Source organism: Aspergillus melleus (genome assembly GCF_016097325.1).
Source record: "Aspergillus melleus strain CBS 546.65 chromosome Unknown contig1, whole genome shotgun sequence".
In the NCBI taxonomy this organism is placed as follows: domain Eukaryota; kingdom Fungi; phylum Ascomycota; class Eurotiomycetes; order Eurotiales; family Aspergillaceae; genus Aspergillus; species Aspergillus melleus.
In genome coordinates, this window is record NW_025763370.1 from 3,119,902 (window position 1) to 3,135,310 (window position 15,409).

At 53.6% G+C, this 15,409-nt stretch overlaps 5 protein-coding genes across 5 annotated transcripts; 2 read left to right on the plus strand and 3 right to left on the minus strand.

Moving 5' to 3' along the window:
- Nucleotides 1–450: 450 nt before the first annotated feature.
- atg26 (UDP-glucose:sterol glycosyltransferase) lies at nucleotides 451–4,740 on the minus strand (the record flags this gene model as incomplete). Its single annotated transcript, XM_046082742.1, has 3 exons — nucleotides 451–738; nucleotides 792–3,395; nucleotides 3,448–4,740. The coding sequence occupies 3 exons, from the start codon at nucleotides 4,738–4,740 to the stop codon at nucleotides 451–453; spliced, it is 4,185 nt and encodes a 1,394-aa protein (XP_045938699.1).
- A 1,317-nt stretch (nucleotides 4,741–6,057) lies between these two features.
- Nucleotides 6,058–7,058, minus strand: LDX57_001100 (DNA-directed RNA polymerase I subunit RPA34; the record flags this gene model as incomplete). The annotated part of the gene is made up of 2 exons (XM_046082743.1): nucleotides 6,058–6,799; nucleotides 6,853–7,058. 2 exons carry the CDS (start codon nucleotides 7,056–7,058, stop codon nucleotides 6,058–6,060), a joined length of 948 nt encoding a protein of 315 aa, XP_045938700.1.
- Nucleotides 7,059–7,506: 448 nt separating this feature from the next.
- On the plus strand, nucleotides 7,507–10,236 carry grc3 (putative RNA processing protein Grc3; the record flags this gene model as incomplete). Its single annotated transcript, XM_046082744.1, has 5 exons — nucleotides 7,507–7,540; nucleotides 7,611–8,010; nucleotides 8,064–8,193; nucleotides 8,245–8,556; nucleotides 8,611–10,236. The coding sequence occupies 5 exons, from the start codon at nucleotides 7,507–7,509 to the stop codon at nucleotides 10,234–10,236; spliced, it is 2,502 nt and encodes an 833-aa protein (XP_045938701.1).
- A 647-nt stretch (nucleotides 10,237–10,883) lies between these two features.
- LDX57_001102 (MDR family MFS transporter) lies at nucleotides 10,884–12,745 on the plus strand (the record flags this gene model as incomplete). Its single annotated transcript, XM_046082745.1, has 3 exons — nucleotides 10,884–11,851; nucleotides 11,932–12,305; nucleotides 12,393–12,745. The coding sequence occupies 3 exons, from the start codon at nucleotides 10,884–10,886 to the stop codon at nucleotides 12,743–12,745; spliced, it is 1,695 nt and encodes a 564-aa protein (XP_045938702.1).
- A 207-nt stretch (nucleotides 12,746–12,952) lies between these two features.
- Nucleotides 12,953–15,052, minus strand: LDX57_001103 (uncharacterized protein; the record flags this gene model as incomplete). Its single annotated transcript, XM_046082746.1, has 2 exons — nucleotides 12,953–14,665; nucleotides 14,717–15,052. 2 exons carry the CDS (start codon nucleotides 15,050–15,052, stop codon nucleotides 12,953–12,955), a joined length of 2,049 nt encoding a protein of 682 aa, XP_045938703.1.
- Between the last annotated feature and the right edge of the window lie 357 nt (nucleotides 15,053–15,409).

Below are 15,409 nucleotides of genomic sequence, written 5' to 3' on the forward strand. Positions count from 1 at the left end.
TAGGCTTTTGCTTAGGAAGTTCATATTATACATGGTTTGTGTGGTGTCTGAGTAAAATACCCCGTAAAAGCAGTCTATCATAAGCTGGGAAAATATAGATAAGCTTGCCATCTTCGCGTCGTCGCCATAACAAATCAAAAAACATTAGAAATATTAGCAAAATGGCCTGTATAACCACTGTGAGAAGTCATCAATCATCACCCAAACTCTTCCTGTAAAAGATTGCCCAAGCTAGGAAATGAAATCAAGAAGAAAGAAAGAAAAAAGCAAGTGACAACAACAAAGCAAACCAAAACAACACAAGACAAGCCTTGTCCATGCATGCAATCTGTATCAAACAAAAGCAACCCCAAAGTATCCAAGAAATTCATGAGTCGTAAATCAAAGAAAGATAACCCGCTGAGGCATGCCCATCAAATATGCAGGGGTAATTATAGATCAGACATCCCGCTAAACCCTGAGACCCGGGTATTTGGAAATAGGCTCAGGTAGCAGGTCTGCATCAGATACGGCTCTATCTCGCACACGTCTGGATATGTCAATGTCGGTGTCGTCGCCGACAAACGTCCACTCCTCGGAATCGCCGACGTCCTCATCTTCATCTTGTTCAGCCATGGTCTTGGCCGAGGGCGTTGGAGAGAACGGCGTGGACGAAACGATCGAGCGCTGCCGAGCTAGGGTTGTGGCATATTCAAGGTCGCGGTACAGTGCTTGAATAGCAGTCGCCACTCCATCCTCCTGTACTGACATTAGAAATCGCTCGTATCATCAGGAAGTAAAGTGTCACTTACACTGCGAATTTGTACACCCAATTCTCGAGCCTTCACAATCATACGTTCGCTGTGAGTGGCCTCCCATAAGGCCCGTGAAAACACGCTCACGTTCAGCTTCTTCATACAAATGCCGACACCCAGATCTTCAACGCGGGTCCCAAAGAAGAACTGGTCACCAAAGAACGGTTTGATGATGGTTGGAACGCCTGCTCGTAAACTTGCTCCAGTCGTCCCGGCGCCTCCGTGGTGTGCGGCTGCGTCGATCTGCGAGAAAAGCCAATCGTGAGGGGCTGATTGGATTTGAAGTATTTCTGGGGGGAGAGGAATCTCTGCCTTCGCACTCGCAGGATCTCCAAGACGGTCTGACCACCCCTTGGACAGAATACAGCGAACATCAGCCTTTTGTACAGACTCTACGACGGTCCGTGTGAGAGCAGACGGGTCCGACACGACGATGGAGCCAAACCCGATGTACACAATCTTTTTACCATCTTTTCGCGCACGCTGAATAAACCTGGTCAGCTCTGCGGGCGGAGTCCAGTCCGTTCCTTCGCTGAGAAACCAGTACCCAGTTATCCGGATCCAGTCGGGATAGTCGAGTGGCGGGGCGACCACCGACGGAGAGTAGTTGTAGAGAAAAGGGACTTTGTTGGGTTGCATCTTATCCAGGTTTGTCGGCTTCAACCCAAGTTCGGTCTTTCTCCATCGATTCACCTGGCCCGCAATTGCCTTCCAGAAGACGTTGTCGAACATGACGTAGGTGATGTAGTTGTAGGCGCCGCCCATCTTGTGCTCGGGAACAGCGAAAGCATGCGGGTATGCTCGTGTCCTAGTCCACGGCATCGTGAAGGCGCGGAAGTATGGAATCCTCAGTGCCTCGGCAATATGGATTCCTGCCATTGCACTGGGCGATTCGATTAGGAGGTCGCTTCCTTGGCAACTTTTCCATGCAGATGATAGGAGGTCGTCAATCCAGCCCCGAAACTTCAAAGATGCCTCTCGCAGAAATGAGTATGTGAACATTCCGTTCTCCACGCAGATTCGCATAAGTTCTGCCGGGTCTCCGTCGACCGGAGCAAAATCAATACCGTGCTTTCTCACCCAAGGTTCGAATTCCGCGTGGGTCGCAATCTTAGGTTTGTGGCCTTCGGCGAGTAGCCCTTTGCATAATGCAATGTATGGTTGTACGTCACCGCGTGAACCGATGGTAAGGCATGTGATTCTCAGAGACTCGGAGGGTTTAAAGTTGATGATTGAAGCCCGCGGATCATCAAAAATGGGATGAAGCTCTGAAGACTCTTCTAACGAAACCTGCGTGTCTTCGCTGTCGATAGTACCCATCCTGGCTTCTTGTAACATCAGATGCTCTGCCTTTGCCGCATCAGATTCGTCCTTCTCCTGTTTTGCGAGCAATCCCGACTCCGCCAAAAACCTAACCGATTCAAGTCCCTGATGCAGCGTTACGGCACAATCATCCCGAGCGTCAGACGCATTGAACTCGAAGAACAGTTCTTCATGTCCTCGGATGATGATGACAAGTCCGTGGTAACCGAACCGAAAGCCCTTTTCTTTCTCAACGTTCTCGACATCCTTCAAGGGAAGAATCATTTTTGTGCGGGTCCCAGGAATCAGGCTGCGGAAGCAGAGCTTTTTCTGACTGATGTAGATCTTGCCATACAAGGGAAGTACGCGATGGAGATGGGCGAAATACGTTGCTTGAAGCCTCTCCGTCGGCGGAAGTGCGAAATGAGCACGGAACCGATCTCCATGCTTGCAGCCATCTTCTCTGTCTTCGGGGTCAACGTCCTGATCCTCCGGCAGTATGTCTTCTCCTTCCCCGTAATGCTGGCGACCACCTGCCCACATACCCGAGACTTTTTCGAAGTACCCCATCGATTCGCTGGCCAGAAGAGTGCTCATTTGCTTTGACCGGTTCTTCAAGTATCCCGCGATTCCCGCGGCACGTTGGAGGGGATAGACCCCGGCCCTGACAAGCTCATTCAGAGAAGGAGTAGCAGTATTTGTCTTGGAAGAATCCTGCACTTCCAGATCAGATTCGCTAATCCCATACTGAATTTCTGACTCATTCCGCTGGGGAATAACCAATGGGTTGACCGGAGTATGAGTTCCGCAACGCGCCGTATCATCAGAATGCCGACGTTCAGCCTTCTCTGCGCCAGAAGGCCGAGCTCCCAGGGTGTGTATTGTTGGGGACTGGAATACATCACTTCGGTTTAGAATTTGGCTAGCCGACTCTGTTGTGTCTGTCATGGACTGTAAGACAGCCGAGGATTCCGCTGCGTGCTCAAAAGAGTTATAGAAGGAGTCCGATGGATCGGCTTGCTTCGTAGGAGGGGACGTTCCGACTACGTCGTGACCGAAGCTGAAGTGACTAGCGCTCGTGCTTCGGCGCCGTTGAGAGCCAACATTTCCTATCCCTCGTGGCTGACTTAGTGCGCTGCTCAGTGACCATCTATTCTGAGATCCCCGCGAACGTCTGGACTGAGCGGCGTGGTCTCGCCTGGGCGATAATGCCTGAGACTGTTTTGTCGTTGTTTCGTGGGTCAGGCTTTTCAAGAAGTTGAAGGCGTCTTGGCCGGAATTGAAGAACGAGAAGTAATACTGCCAAAAATTAGTGATGAATTCTCTCATATCAGTTAGTCGAGACACAAACCTCATCGATGGCATAGGTCTCCCTGTCAACAACACGTATCTTGAATGTCTCGGCGAACTCAACCATGGGGCTTTCTTCTATGTCTATTATATTATCGATCGGAAAGGATATTTTCACGCTGTCGCCGTCGTTGTGTGTCCGAAAGATGACTTTCTGCAGCGATTTCACCCACTCTTTGGCACTGGCCTGGCTATCCGCTCTGAAATAATAGGTCCGCTGGTCGGTGGTCACCTGGAAATCCTTCGTCTCCTTTCCCTTGTCCTTTTGCTCCACCAAAGAGGCAGATATCCCGTATCGGAGGTCCACATGACCACTGGGGAAGTAGAAGTTGGATGGATCCGCATAGAAAGACAGAACATCCCCCTTCAATGAAAACCAATAGCGAGTGTATCGGAGATTCTTTCGGCCCCGTTTGTGGAGCCAACCGGATCTGATGGCGACGGTTGACTTTCGGGGGAGATAAGCGTAGAAGCAGATATGTCCTTCGGTGACATACATGTATCCTTGCAGAAGCATACTTTGTAGTAGAGAGCAGGCATACTCAACAACGACCTTCTCTGGAGACTCATAACCAAACATCTCCATTAACCTAACAGAGAGGGCAGATGAGACCGGCTGCTGTGGATCGTGCTTGGTCCCGCCCGCCGTTGACGGAGACTGCTCGGGAACCGCCTTGGGGTCAAGGAGGGCTTGAGCCTCCACCATGCGACTAAGAACAGGGGCGGCGCGAAGGGTGGCACTGCGCGGACGTCTTGGAGACGGGACTCGGGACAGCTCATCGCTCGACGCGGGCTCTGTTTGTATTGTCTGTTCTTTCCCTTTACGAAAGCTCGAGGTTGTCTTGAAGGGCCGCAAAAGCCTGTTCTCCGATATCGTCCTGCGATGACGGCGACCTCGTTCCTCCGGCGGTGGCTTGGTATCTGTCGGCCGGTTGGAGTTCTCGGCTTCCTTGAGAGGTGTACCGGCCGCAGTGGGTGGGATCTTTCTGCTGGGTTTTCGACGTCTCTCGCCATCTCCCTCGCTATCACTCGAGTCGTCGAAGCGCGTATGGAAGTCAGATTTGGACCCGACGGCGGCAATCATGGAAAATATGGACTGTTGCATGTACGGTACGTGACCATCGCGAGACCCGGAGGCCCCAGGCGGAGCGGTGAAATCGACCTGGGCGTCATGGTCATCCTTTAGGCGCTCGGGCAACGCACTGGAAAACATTCGGCTATTCGATATAGACTGTCTTCTTGTACTGAGCTTATTGTCCACCCGCTTTTTGGCATCATCCAGAAAGGGTCGCATTGTCGGTGATTCAAACGAAAGTGGAAGGCACAAGGAGTGCAAGTCCGACCAAGGTCAAGGGAGGAAGGGATAGTCAATAGCTGGGGACAAGAAGTGTCCGAGCAGGTGACAGCCACGAGTGATCCACTCTGTCAGAGAGAGCGTGATCGCCAGTAAAGTTATTGAAGTCACGACGAAGACGGAGGCTCTCGGACAACAGGTATGAGCCTATAACTGTAAAGCAGATGATGGTACCGGTCAGTGTATATCATCATCCATCAAGGTCGAGCGGTGTTTGGGTTCCTGGGTCACCAAGGAAAAAGAAAAAATCACACAAAGTAAGGGAGAAAAAAAAAAGACCAGGGTACATACAGTAGGCTGACCGGCGACGTTGAAACCCGAAATAGTATCAGCCCGTCCACTATTCGGAGTAGAAAGTAAGGATCAAAGAAAGCGCGGCGAAAGATCGTGATCAGGCATGACGAAGATGAGGAATAGACCGGATAGGTAGGACGGAAGTGTTGATGAAGGAGAAGGAACCAAAATGAAAGCGGTCGAGGATCGTGCGTGATGCAGGCAGACTTCTAGGCAGAGCGAGAGACAGCAGGAGAGAGAGAGAGAAGGTCTGGCGTCACTCGTCCGTATCAGCTGTTCTCCCGGATAAGGATCTGCCCAATCAGGGAGCGAGCATGTGACAATGGAGCCCGTCTCTCGCTTATGTCATCCGTCAGGACCCCCGGTTGTTTCTGTAAGTTACGGTATTGACGGTATTAATGGTTCCCTGGGAAGCGCCGGGCTGCCCGATTTTTAAGGCAGTTTGCTCGTTTGACTTCAGGGGGAAGACTTTCTAGGTACTCCGGAGTAGTCACTGCCTAGTAGGTTGTGACAAGTACTCCGTGCAGAACCCAAGATACAAGGTACCTACCTGGTAGGTATGTACCTACTACATACTCCGTACACGAGGCTCCATCGCCGAGGCTTAGTGGCCGCGCTTGGTTCTAGGCGGTTGATCGACGCCGTCTAGTGGGCCTGGAATAGTTTCCTTAGTAGGGACTATCGACTGGGGATGGCTTCTACTCCCAATCTGTCATATTGTCACTCTGCGCTGCTGCACTCCTTTGACCGCATATTCATTCAGCAACTCAATTAGGTTGACAATGACCATCTCGAACTAGCTCTTCTCAAGGTAGAATCACTTCAAGTAAACTCGTAATCTCACAATTTTTTAGTGCTCCGCCTATTTACAATACATACAAGTTCCTCCAGGTATCATGCGCCCTGATGCAAAAGCAACCTGCATCCACACCGTGCCAAACGTCAAAGGACACCACTCGTCTCTCATGCGGACTTGCTGGACTTCTTCCGCTTCTTCTCGTCCTTATTCTTGCTGGACTTCTTCTTCTCCCCATCCTCGTGCTTCTTAGACTTCTTCCGGGGCTCGCCGCTGGCCGTGTTCCCTTCGGCTTCGGTAGGGTGTTGTTTCCGCTTTCTTTCCTCCTTGTCGACATTGGCGCCCTTGGGGACCTTGAACGTAGGCGCCTCTCCCTCCGACTCTTCCGAGCTCGACCCGATCGTCTCGGCGGGGGCATTGCGGCTTCCCACGGGGCGGAACCGCATCTTCAAGTGCTTGGGCTGTTTTCTCGGGGGAACGACCTGTTCCTGTGCCGCTTCCCGTACCTTGTCCTCCACCTCTGATAGGTTGGGGATTTGGATCAGCTCCTGCACATGGTAGCTGTGGATGTTGTTCGCGATCGTAGGAGTATACGTCTGGGTCTTGGGGTCGTAAGTGAGGAGCGTGTTCGAGGCCCCATCGCCGTTGATCATGCCCTCGGCGGGGATTCCATATGCCACGCCCTCGTGCTTCATGACGGGCTCGCCCTGCATGACCTTGGCCAGCGAGATCTCCTTGACTTTCGAGAGAGGGAGGGAAGCGGGCGCGGAGACGTGGAAGATCTGTTTACCGCGGAGATCGGACAAGGCGGAGGCGACACTGGAGGAAGGAGGCGATTGTTTCTTCACGGATTTGAAACCAGAGGGGGCCTTGAATGGCTGAGCGGCGATGGTCTTCACTTTGGAAGACCTGGACAAGACGGGTTAGATTGCTGAAGATAGAACGGACAGAATTGCACCTACTCATCGGATGATTCTTCAGACTCGCTTTCTGATCCCTCCGCGGAAGAAGCGGCGCTTTCATTGTCGCTCTCGCCTTCGCTGGAGCCGCTTGACGAATCCTCCTCCGATCCCGAACTCGACGATTGCGCGGTCTTCTTGGTTGTTTCGGGAGACGACGATCGGCTCTCACTCTCTGATGAGGAGGGAGATGCGGATTTGGGAGCCATTATGAGTGCGGGGGGGGCTTATGTGAAGAGCACTTCTGTCGACGCTCGGAGTTCGAAAGGAAAGAAAAAAAGTTCGGCGGGCCTTCGATGCGGAGCGCCAAGCAACGAGTTGGGCTGGCTGTGAGGGTGACAGACGAAGGAGAATACGGCCAATGCACAAACTCGACTGTGCAATTAGTGATAATAGATTGCGAACGCAATATAATGTCTAGAAGTTGAACAGTTATCACTGGCGATTCCTGGCAGCGACAACGCGATAACTTTTTTTTTTTTTTTTTTTTTTTTTGCGCGACCCTCTTTGCTCCGCGGAGCACGGACCACCATCAAAAGTCCGCGGTTGGAATTATCGACCCTCGCAGGTCCCCCGCCAGCACCAACTCTCTACGATTTCACGACGCTGTCGAATGGGCTGGACTTCGGCTGGAAAATATCGCATATTCTGGAAATTATGAAGAGAAAGGCTGACAAGCAGCCAACGGCCGGTGCGTGTCTAATCCACCCTTCCTGTTCAAGTGCAGAAAAAAAATTGTATACTGACATCAATTCCTCTAGCTCCGATGAGCGCCGTTGCAGCGCGCAAAGCTCGCCAGCAGCAAGCGCAAGCTGCCGTGACCCCAGTGAAGCCGTCGAAACCTGAATCATCCGGCGAACCTCCTTCTAAGAAGGCGCGCCGCACTCCCGAAGAAGAGGAAGAGAAATCGGCATCAGCAGCCCCGGCAGAGGACCGCCGCCAAACGAGGCGATCAACCCGGCGAAAGACGGAAGACTCGAAGGCACAGAACACCCCGGAGAAGAAGGTTAAAGCGCCAGTCTCGAAGCCTGTCGAACAAGGACCGCCACCTAGCACCTCGCTGAGCAATGAAAACGAGGGTGCATCTGAGGAGGAATCGGAAGACGAGAATGATATTGTACGAGAGAATGGAGTCGGTACTGCGCAAAACGATGACGATGAGTAAGTATCGGTCATTTGTTGGGGATTAGGGAATTTAGGCTCACAATACCCAGGTATGAATCGCCTGCAGACACGCCGGCCCTCGCTCAAGAGGAATTCCCGTTGTCAAGAACTCGATTGAACAAAAGCAACATTGTCTACAGCGACGAGGAAAGGCTGTGTGTCCGGATCAAAGACAAAATGGTTCGTTTTCGCGACAGAATGACATTGTGACACCATGCTAATCCTTCATAGAGTCTAGTATTGCTTGGCCACTACGATCTTTGGGTGAAACGAGGCGTGATCAGTCTGATGGGCGCCAAATTGCATCCTTCGTCTCGAGTCTACAGAGTCTATGCGCCCTCAACCCACTCTCTCCCGGTCATCAAGTGTGTTTCGAGCGTCGATGGTGCGGCCGAAATCGAGGTCAAGTCATGCCACAGTGGCATCTATCGTCTCAGGGATCTGTCTCCTCTATATCAACGGGTGTGGAATGGAAAGAACACCTCCGCTGACAAGCTCACCCTGAAGAACGAACCTCAATCTACCAGGAGAACGTTCTCCGTTGTAAGTGTCTTCCCTTCCGCCGTCTTCAATACTAGCAATCTAAACCTAGCATAGCTGTATACATCGGCGGACGATTCTCTCAAGCGACACTTGCGGCCACTGCATCTGGAAAAGCAATGGAGCTCAGCTATCAAGTCTCTCTCTCAACGTGGTGGACGGCTTAAGGCGCTGATCTGCGGTCCCAAGGCGTCTGGAAAATCCACCTTCAGTCGATACCTCTTGAATCACCTCCTCAGTCCCGCCCCGCAGACCGAGACGAACTACTGCAACACCGACGGCGTTGCGTTCCTCGACCTCGACCCCGGCCAGCCCGAGTTCTCCCCTATGGGCCAGGTCTACCTTGCACATCTCCGGTCTCCCGTTTTCGGCCCCCCATTCTCTCACCCCTCGCTAGACGGTTCGCAAACTGGCACGATGGTCCGCGCTCACCACATCGGGGCCACGTCGCCCAAGGATGATCCCGATCACTACATGCTCGCGGCCATGGACCTCATGGACCGTTATCGCGCCCTGCTAGCCACCTACCCTCAATGCTCTCTCATCATCAACTACCCCGGATGGATCTTTGGCCTCGGCCTTGAAGTGGCGACCTGGCTCGTGCGCTCGCTCGGACTATCGGACGTGGTCTACATGAGCGAGAAGGGGCCGATGGAGGTGATCGAGCCCCTTGGGCAGGCCGCACACGAAGCCATGGTCCCTCTCACCATCCTCCCATCGCAACCCACCGATTTCGTCAGCCGCTCCAGCGCGCAGCTGCGCTCCATGCAGATGCAGTCGTACTTCCACCTGAGTCACGCCGACGGACTCCGCAACCCGCTCTGGCTTCACCAGCCCCTCTGCCACACGCGCCCATTCCGAGTCTCCTATGCAGGACCTAACCAAGGCATCCGCGGCATCATGGTCATGGGCTCACAGATCGACCCGGACCTTCTCCACGACGTCCTCGACGGCGCCCTTGTCGGCGTCGTCGCCGTTGAATCGTCCCGTGCCATCCTCGGAGAGGCGAACGGGCCGTCCACGAACGGCGCAGAGGAGGACGAGGAGATGGAAAACGCCTCGACTGGCGGCTCAGACGTCAACATGGAGGAGGAAGAGGAGCAGGATACCAACAGCACCAAGCCTTCTAGAGCCCAAAAATCTACGGATCCCGACATCGAAGCCAACATCACCCGCACACGCAACGAAGACCTACCGTACCTCTTCGTCGGCGCCGGAAGCTGCACCCCGCTCGACCCCCGCGCCTCACACAGTCTCGGCCTAGCACTCGTGCGCTCCGTCGACGTCTCATCGCGAACCCTCGAGCTGGTCACACCCATCGCGGGGTCCGCGATCCGCCACGCCCTGGAACACGGATCCGGGCTGGTGCTGGTGCGCGGGCAACTCGACAACCCGAACTGGGCCGTCAGCGAGGAGTACTACGCCGCACGGGCCGCCGAGAAACGACATCGCGAGACGGTCGAGAAGGCCAGAAAGGCCGGCAACGAGGCTCTGGACTCGGCGACGCAGGCGCGAGTGTCTGCCGCTCTGAGGGACCGGGTCCGACGCGCCAGCAACGTGCCGTGGATGACGGTCATCGAGGACCATAGTCGACGACAACAGGAGGCGTCGCAGCGCGAGAAATCGCTGTGGAAGCTTCGCAAGAAGGCATATCCGGGGAGTGATAGCGAGGGGGATTGGTAGATTATTTGGTTTCTTTCTTACTTCTTCATATCTTTGGGTACGTCCAGTATATCTGTACCTATACATACCGGGTTTTTTACAGTAGCGTAGGCTTTCTATTTGACTGTCTCTATAGTCTATTACCTGCATGAACTCATTATGCATCAGTTTACCTGTCTTCATCATTACTGTTCTTCTATCAATCACTCCCGTCCCTCAACCTAGTCTTCTCTACACATTTAGCGGTCTAAACCACGGATCAACGAAATCCTCCCTCCCCCTCCCCCCTTGAGACCCGCCGGTCGAAGGTGCAAGCCAGATACTTTCATGATTAATATGATCAATCGACTGTTAGCAATCAATTAGACGACTTCTGTCAGCAGCACGGCGGTGCGGCATCGCCAAGATATGCACTACGGCGGTCGAACGCTGCACGGGCCAAGATATACAACATCACGGCGGTCGAAATCGTTTAGTCCTTCGGTCGACCGTGTACAATCGCGGACTACGCCATATATCTCCCTTCTTCATCCTCATAATCCTCTTACGTGTTGGTTTGTCATCGAGATGGCAATCCACATGGCTTTTCGTGAATCCGAAACCATAAGTTGCAACTCTCAGCCCGTCAACATGCCGCCGGAGTGATGACGCCGAACAATCCACGCATCATGGCAGACAGTTCAGACCTCGAGAGCAGCAACAAGGCCGAGCTGGACGGACACCAGCCAGGCTCAACCGGAGATAGCGAGCAGTCTCCAGCCGACAAAGGCCCCAACGAGCCCGCGCCCGAATATGCGACTGGCACACGACTAGCCCTCATCATGTTCACGATCTTCGTGAGCACCATCCTCGTCTCCCTAGAGATCGGCATCATCGCGACCGCAATCCCCGGCATCACCGCCGATTTCCACCGACTCGACGACGTGGGCTGGTATGGCAGCGCCACGTTCATCCTCGCAGCCGCTGCCTCGCCGCTATGGGGCAAGCTGTTCAAGTACCTCAACGTCAAATGGACGTTTCTCAGCGCGGTCGGGATCTTTTTGGTCGGCAGTGTGGTGGCCGCTGCAGCTCCGAATAGCGTGTCCGTCATCATCGGCCGTGCGCTTCAAGGCTGGGGAGCCTCGGGGGTCCTGGGAGGCACGCTGATAGTCATCAACTACGTGGCGCCGCCTCGGAAGCATCCGCTTCTCATCGGGACGTGGATGGCGGTGTTTATGGTGTCGACGATCCTGGGACCGGTGATTGGCGGGGCATTCACGAGCGAGGTCTCGTGGAGATGGTGCTTCTGGATCAACTTGCCCGTGGGTGGTCTCATCGTCGTTCTGTTGTTGTTGTTCCTTCGCATCCCCAAGCACATCCAGAGTGTCCCGGCTACCTGGAGCGAGATCATCCTCGCCCTGGATATCCCGGGGTTCTGCTTGCTCCTTGTCGCGCTCGTATGCTTGACGTTGGCCTTGCAATGGGGTGGGCAGACCAAAGCGTGGAATCATGGCTCTGTCATCGCGACCTTGGTCCTGTGGATTGTACTCACCGTTGGGTTCTTCGTTACCGAATGGCTACAGGGCCCTCGCGCCATGGCTCCGTTTAGCATCTTGAAACAGCGCATGACGTGGAGTAATGCTCTGTTTTGCTTCATGTAAGAGTTGTCGCTTCTTGATCCCTCGTGCATCTCTCTCCCGGTCATGGCTAACTAACCCACCAATCCCTTGGTTCTAGCTCCTACGCCGCCCTCTACCAAGTGATGTTCTACCTCCCCATCTACTTCCAATCCATCCACGGACAGTCCGCCGTCAAAAGTGGAGTCAACACGCTCCCATTCCTCGCCTTGTTCGCCCTAGGAGCCGTGGTCAGCGGTGCCGTCATCGGAAAGACCCGCTACACACAGCCCTACGAGCTTCTCGGTGCCCTCATCATGACCGCCGGCATGGCCCTGATCTACACCCTGGATGTCGACTCCTCGCAAGCCATGTACATCGGCGCCGAGGTGCTCTTCGGGTTTGGTGTTGGGATCTGCAACCAGATCCCCATGACGGCCGTACAGGGCTTCTCCAAGCTTGAAGACGTGTCCAGCGCGACTGGCATCATGGTTAGTAAGTACACACTACCTATACAATGCCAATTCGCATCAAAATCCCTATGTATACATATGTACTAACGAACACCTCCCTCCTCATCAGTGTGCCAAACACTCAGCGGCGCCTACTTCGTCGCCATCGCGCAATCCCTCTTCGCCAATCGTATGCTCCAGACCGTCCTTAGCAGTGCATCCCACCTCGATCCTGCCTTGGTCTTGGCCACCGGCGCCTCCGAGCTCCAGACCGTGTTCAACGGGGACGATCGGACGGCGGTGATCGCCGCGTATATGGTGGGCATCAAGGATGTGTTTGCGTTTTCTCTGGCGTGTGCGGCGTTTTCGGTGCTGCTGTCGCTGGTTATTCCGTTTAAGAAGCTGCCGGATCATGGGAAGAAGCCGGCGACGGAGGTGAAGGAGGTGAAGGAGAAGACGGAGGTAGCCGATGGGGAGAGTTAGAGGGTTGATTTTGCTTGGTTAGCGCTGCTAGATCTGGCAGAGTCGAGGCGAGTTCCTAGGAAAGCAAAATCGCAATATTGGAAATTTGTCCAATATGAGCACATTAGGCTTAGAAATATCATTAGTTGTGTTTTCTTCCTTGATCTCTTGATCTCTAATGCATCCAACCCAACATGAGCAAGTGAATTTTGTGTCATTGCACCAGTATCAACCATCGCCCCCGACGTTCCTCATAATGTTCTCGAAAAACGCCATATCGACTCCCTGAAACGCCCACTCCTCGCCGCCTGCGGCGAGTTCTGGATGTGCCAGCGGGGATGGGGTCAGAAAAAGGCCTGGGTCGCAAAAAGTGTTCTGGCATTGTTGCAGGGGCGCAAAAGGTGCGGTAAGTTCCTGGGAAGCGGCTGTGTCGGTGGCATGCGAGGGTGGATTGGGGGTGTTGTCAGTGGAGGGTTCGGAGCTGCTGCTGGTCGGAATCTCGCGTACAATCCGAATGATTCCAAAATACGGAATATGCACACGCACCACGCCCTCTTCCTCCTGGCCTATCCCATCCTGCTGCAAGACACTCACCCTCCCATTGCCTTTCTCCACATCAATCGCCAACAGCGCCTTCAACAAATCCGCACTTTGCGCGCTTAGTTCATCTGAATTGAGCCTGTTCATCTCGTTCATGTTCTCTTGCACCTGCTCGATCATCCCGCGATCGCCCAGATACTGGTTAGCGAGCAGATTGTCTACCCCGTCGCGATGGCTATCCATATGTGCGAGGAGGAGCGCCATGGCCGCCATGAGGGCGATGAAGTCGACAGTGCGACAGCTGTAAGCGATGCGGTTGACGCTGCGTAGCGAGATGTAGCGCGAGAGAACCTCACGCGACGCATTGACACACGTGATCCGCGAATAGTCGAATTTGCTCTCTGCGGACGAGGGGCGACGCAGCATATACGGCAGATGCATCTGGTTGAGAAGGTTGTAGTGACAGATCTGCAGGACCAGACGGCGGGTATCCCAGAACACGGCTTGCAGGTCGGCGGAGGCAATGTCGAGTTTGGGAACCAGCCACCACTTGCTCGGGAGGCTACCTGCGGCTGCCTGCAGCTCCAGGTCGATGGCGCGGGTGGTAGCGAGATTTCGGCTGCTAGGCTTGGATGCATTACGTTCGAGAATTCGGGACATGATGACACAGTGCCGGTGCTCAAGACGGCCCATGGGACAGTCGTTGGCGAGGGCTGTCTCATCGGCAGCCATACTCTGGTCGGTGTAGCCTTGGGGCAGACCTAAGAGGAGGCAGAGATGGCGATCAAGAATAACAATACGGAGCCACATGAGCTGTGGGCAGTATTTTGTCTTCGCCTTGGGGTCGAGGGCCTTGTACGGGGTCTGGTTATTCGATCGATGAAAGCCCATCATTTGGGCGACACTCATGGCTCTCCGGCCCGCGACCCAGCTTCGTCGGAGGTTCCCAATGTTCACCTGGTACAAACTCTCGAGCATGATGCATTCGAGGCTCTCTATGCTGCCGATAAGTTCCTCATTGGTCGTGACATGATAGATGGCAACATTTGCTAAACGTTCCATGATAGCTCGGGGTGGCTCCAGCAGGCCTTCAATCCCCTTGTGAAGGTCTGGGGGAAGATGTTGTAGGAAAACGGCGAGCTGGAGCATGTGCCTCGCGACCAAAACAGGGTGCATGTTTGGTTCCGGGGTCATCAGTAAACTCTCGGGCGTTTGGAGCCCGCTCTGGTAGAGGGTAGAGTATGGCGTAGTCAACAATTCGTGGGAGAGAATGGAAGAGTGGCAAGTGGCTTTGCAGATTTTCTCGATATCTTCTCGCGACGGGAGTAATTCATGCAAGAACCGAGACAAGCTCTCATATTTATGTTGTGAGATATCCTTCCGGGTGGTCGTAAGATATTGCTAGAAAGCATTCAGTAACCATCATACAATACATAGCTAGAAGACTCGGACCTCAGAAGACCTATGGTATCGCGACGGCTCTATGTTCGTTGACAGAGGCGTGCGAATACTAGGGCCTGCCCTCTCGCTGGGCGTGGGAGTGTCATCACTGCGACTAGAGCCAATGCCCATGAGGCCATATGCGATGTCCTCGGGAATCTCCTGGCTGATACACGTGGAGCCACGTCGTCGACAGCCGTTGCAGGAGGCATTCACCACACGCGGGTCGAATCTACACTTCATCTTCCGACGCTTGCATTCCCAGCAACTGTGGGTGCCTTTGCGCACTTTTCTCCGCGTGGTTTGCCAGGAGGCGTCATGTAACAGTGCTCCATGCGGAGCAGACATTGTAGATGAGTGTGACATGGGAATTTAATATGTAATGTTGTGGAAGCGGGAGAAAAGGACATTTAGAAAAGGAACTATCCACGATAGTCTAAGAGGGGGATGGCGGTCACCTGATGGCCGGGATCAGGTGATTTAATGTTGGTTAGTCTTCGCAGGCATTGCTTCTATATACTCTACAATGTAACAATAATGAGGCTATGTATGATAATGTACAATACAAGATATACTACACTACACAAACCAACCGCAGCATAAATCCATAGAAAAAAAGCAAAAGGTCTAGAGATATGACCTGCACAGTAGAATACATAGTTAGAAGGTTAGCTAAGTTAGTTACATACAATACAAGCCCAGAAG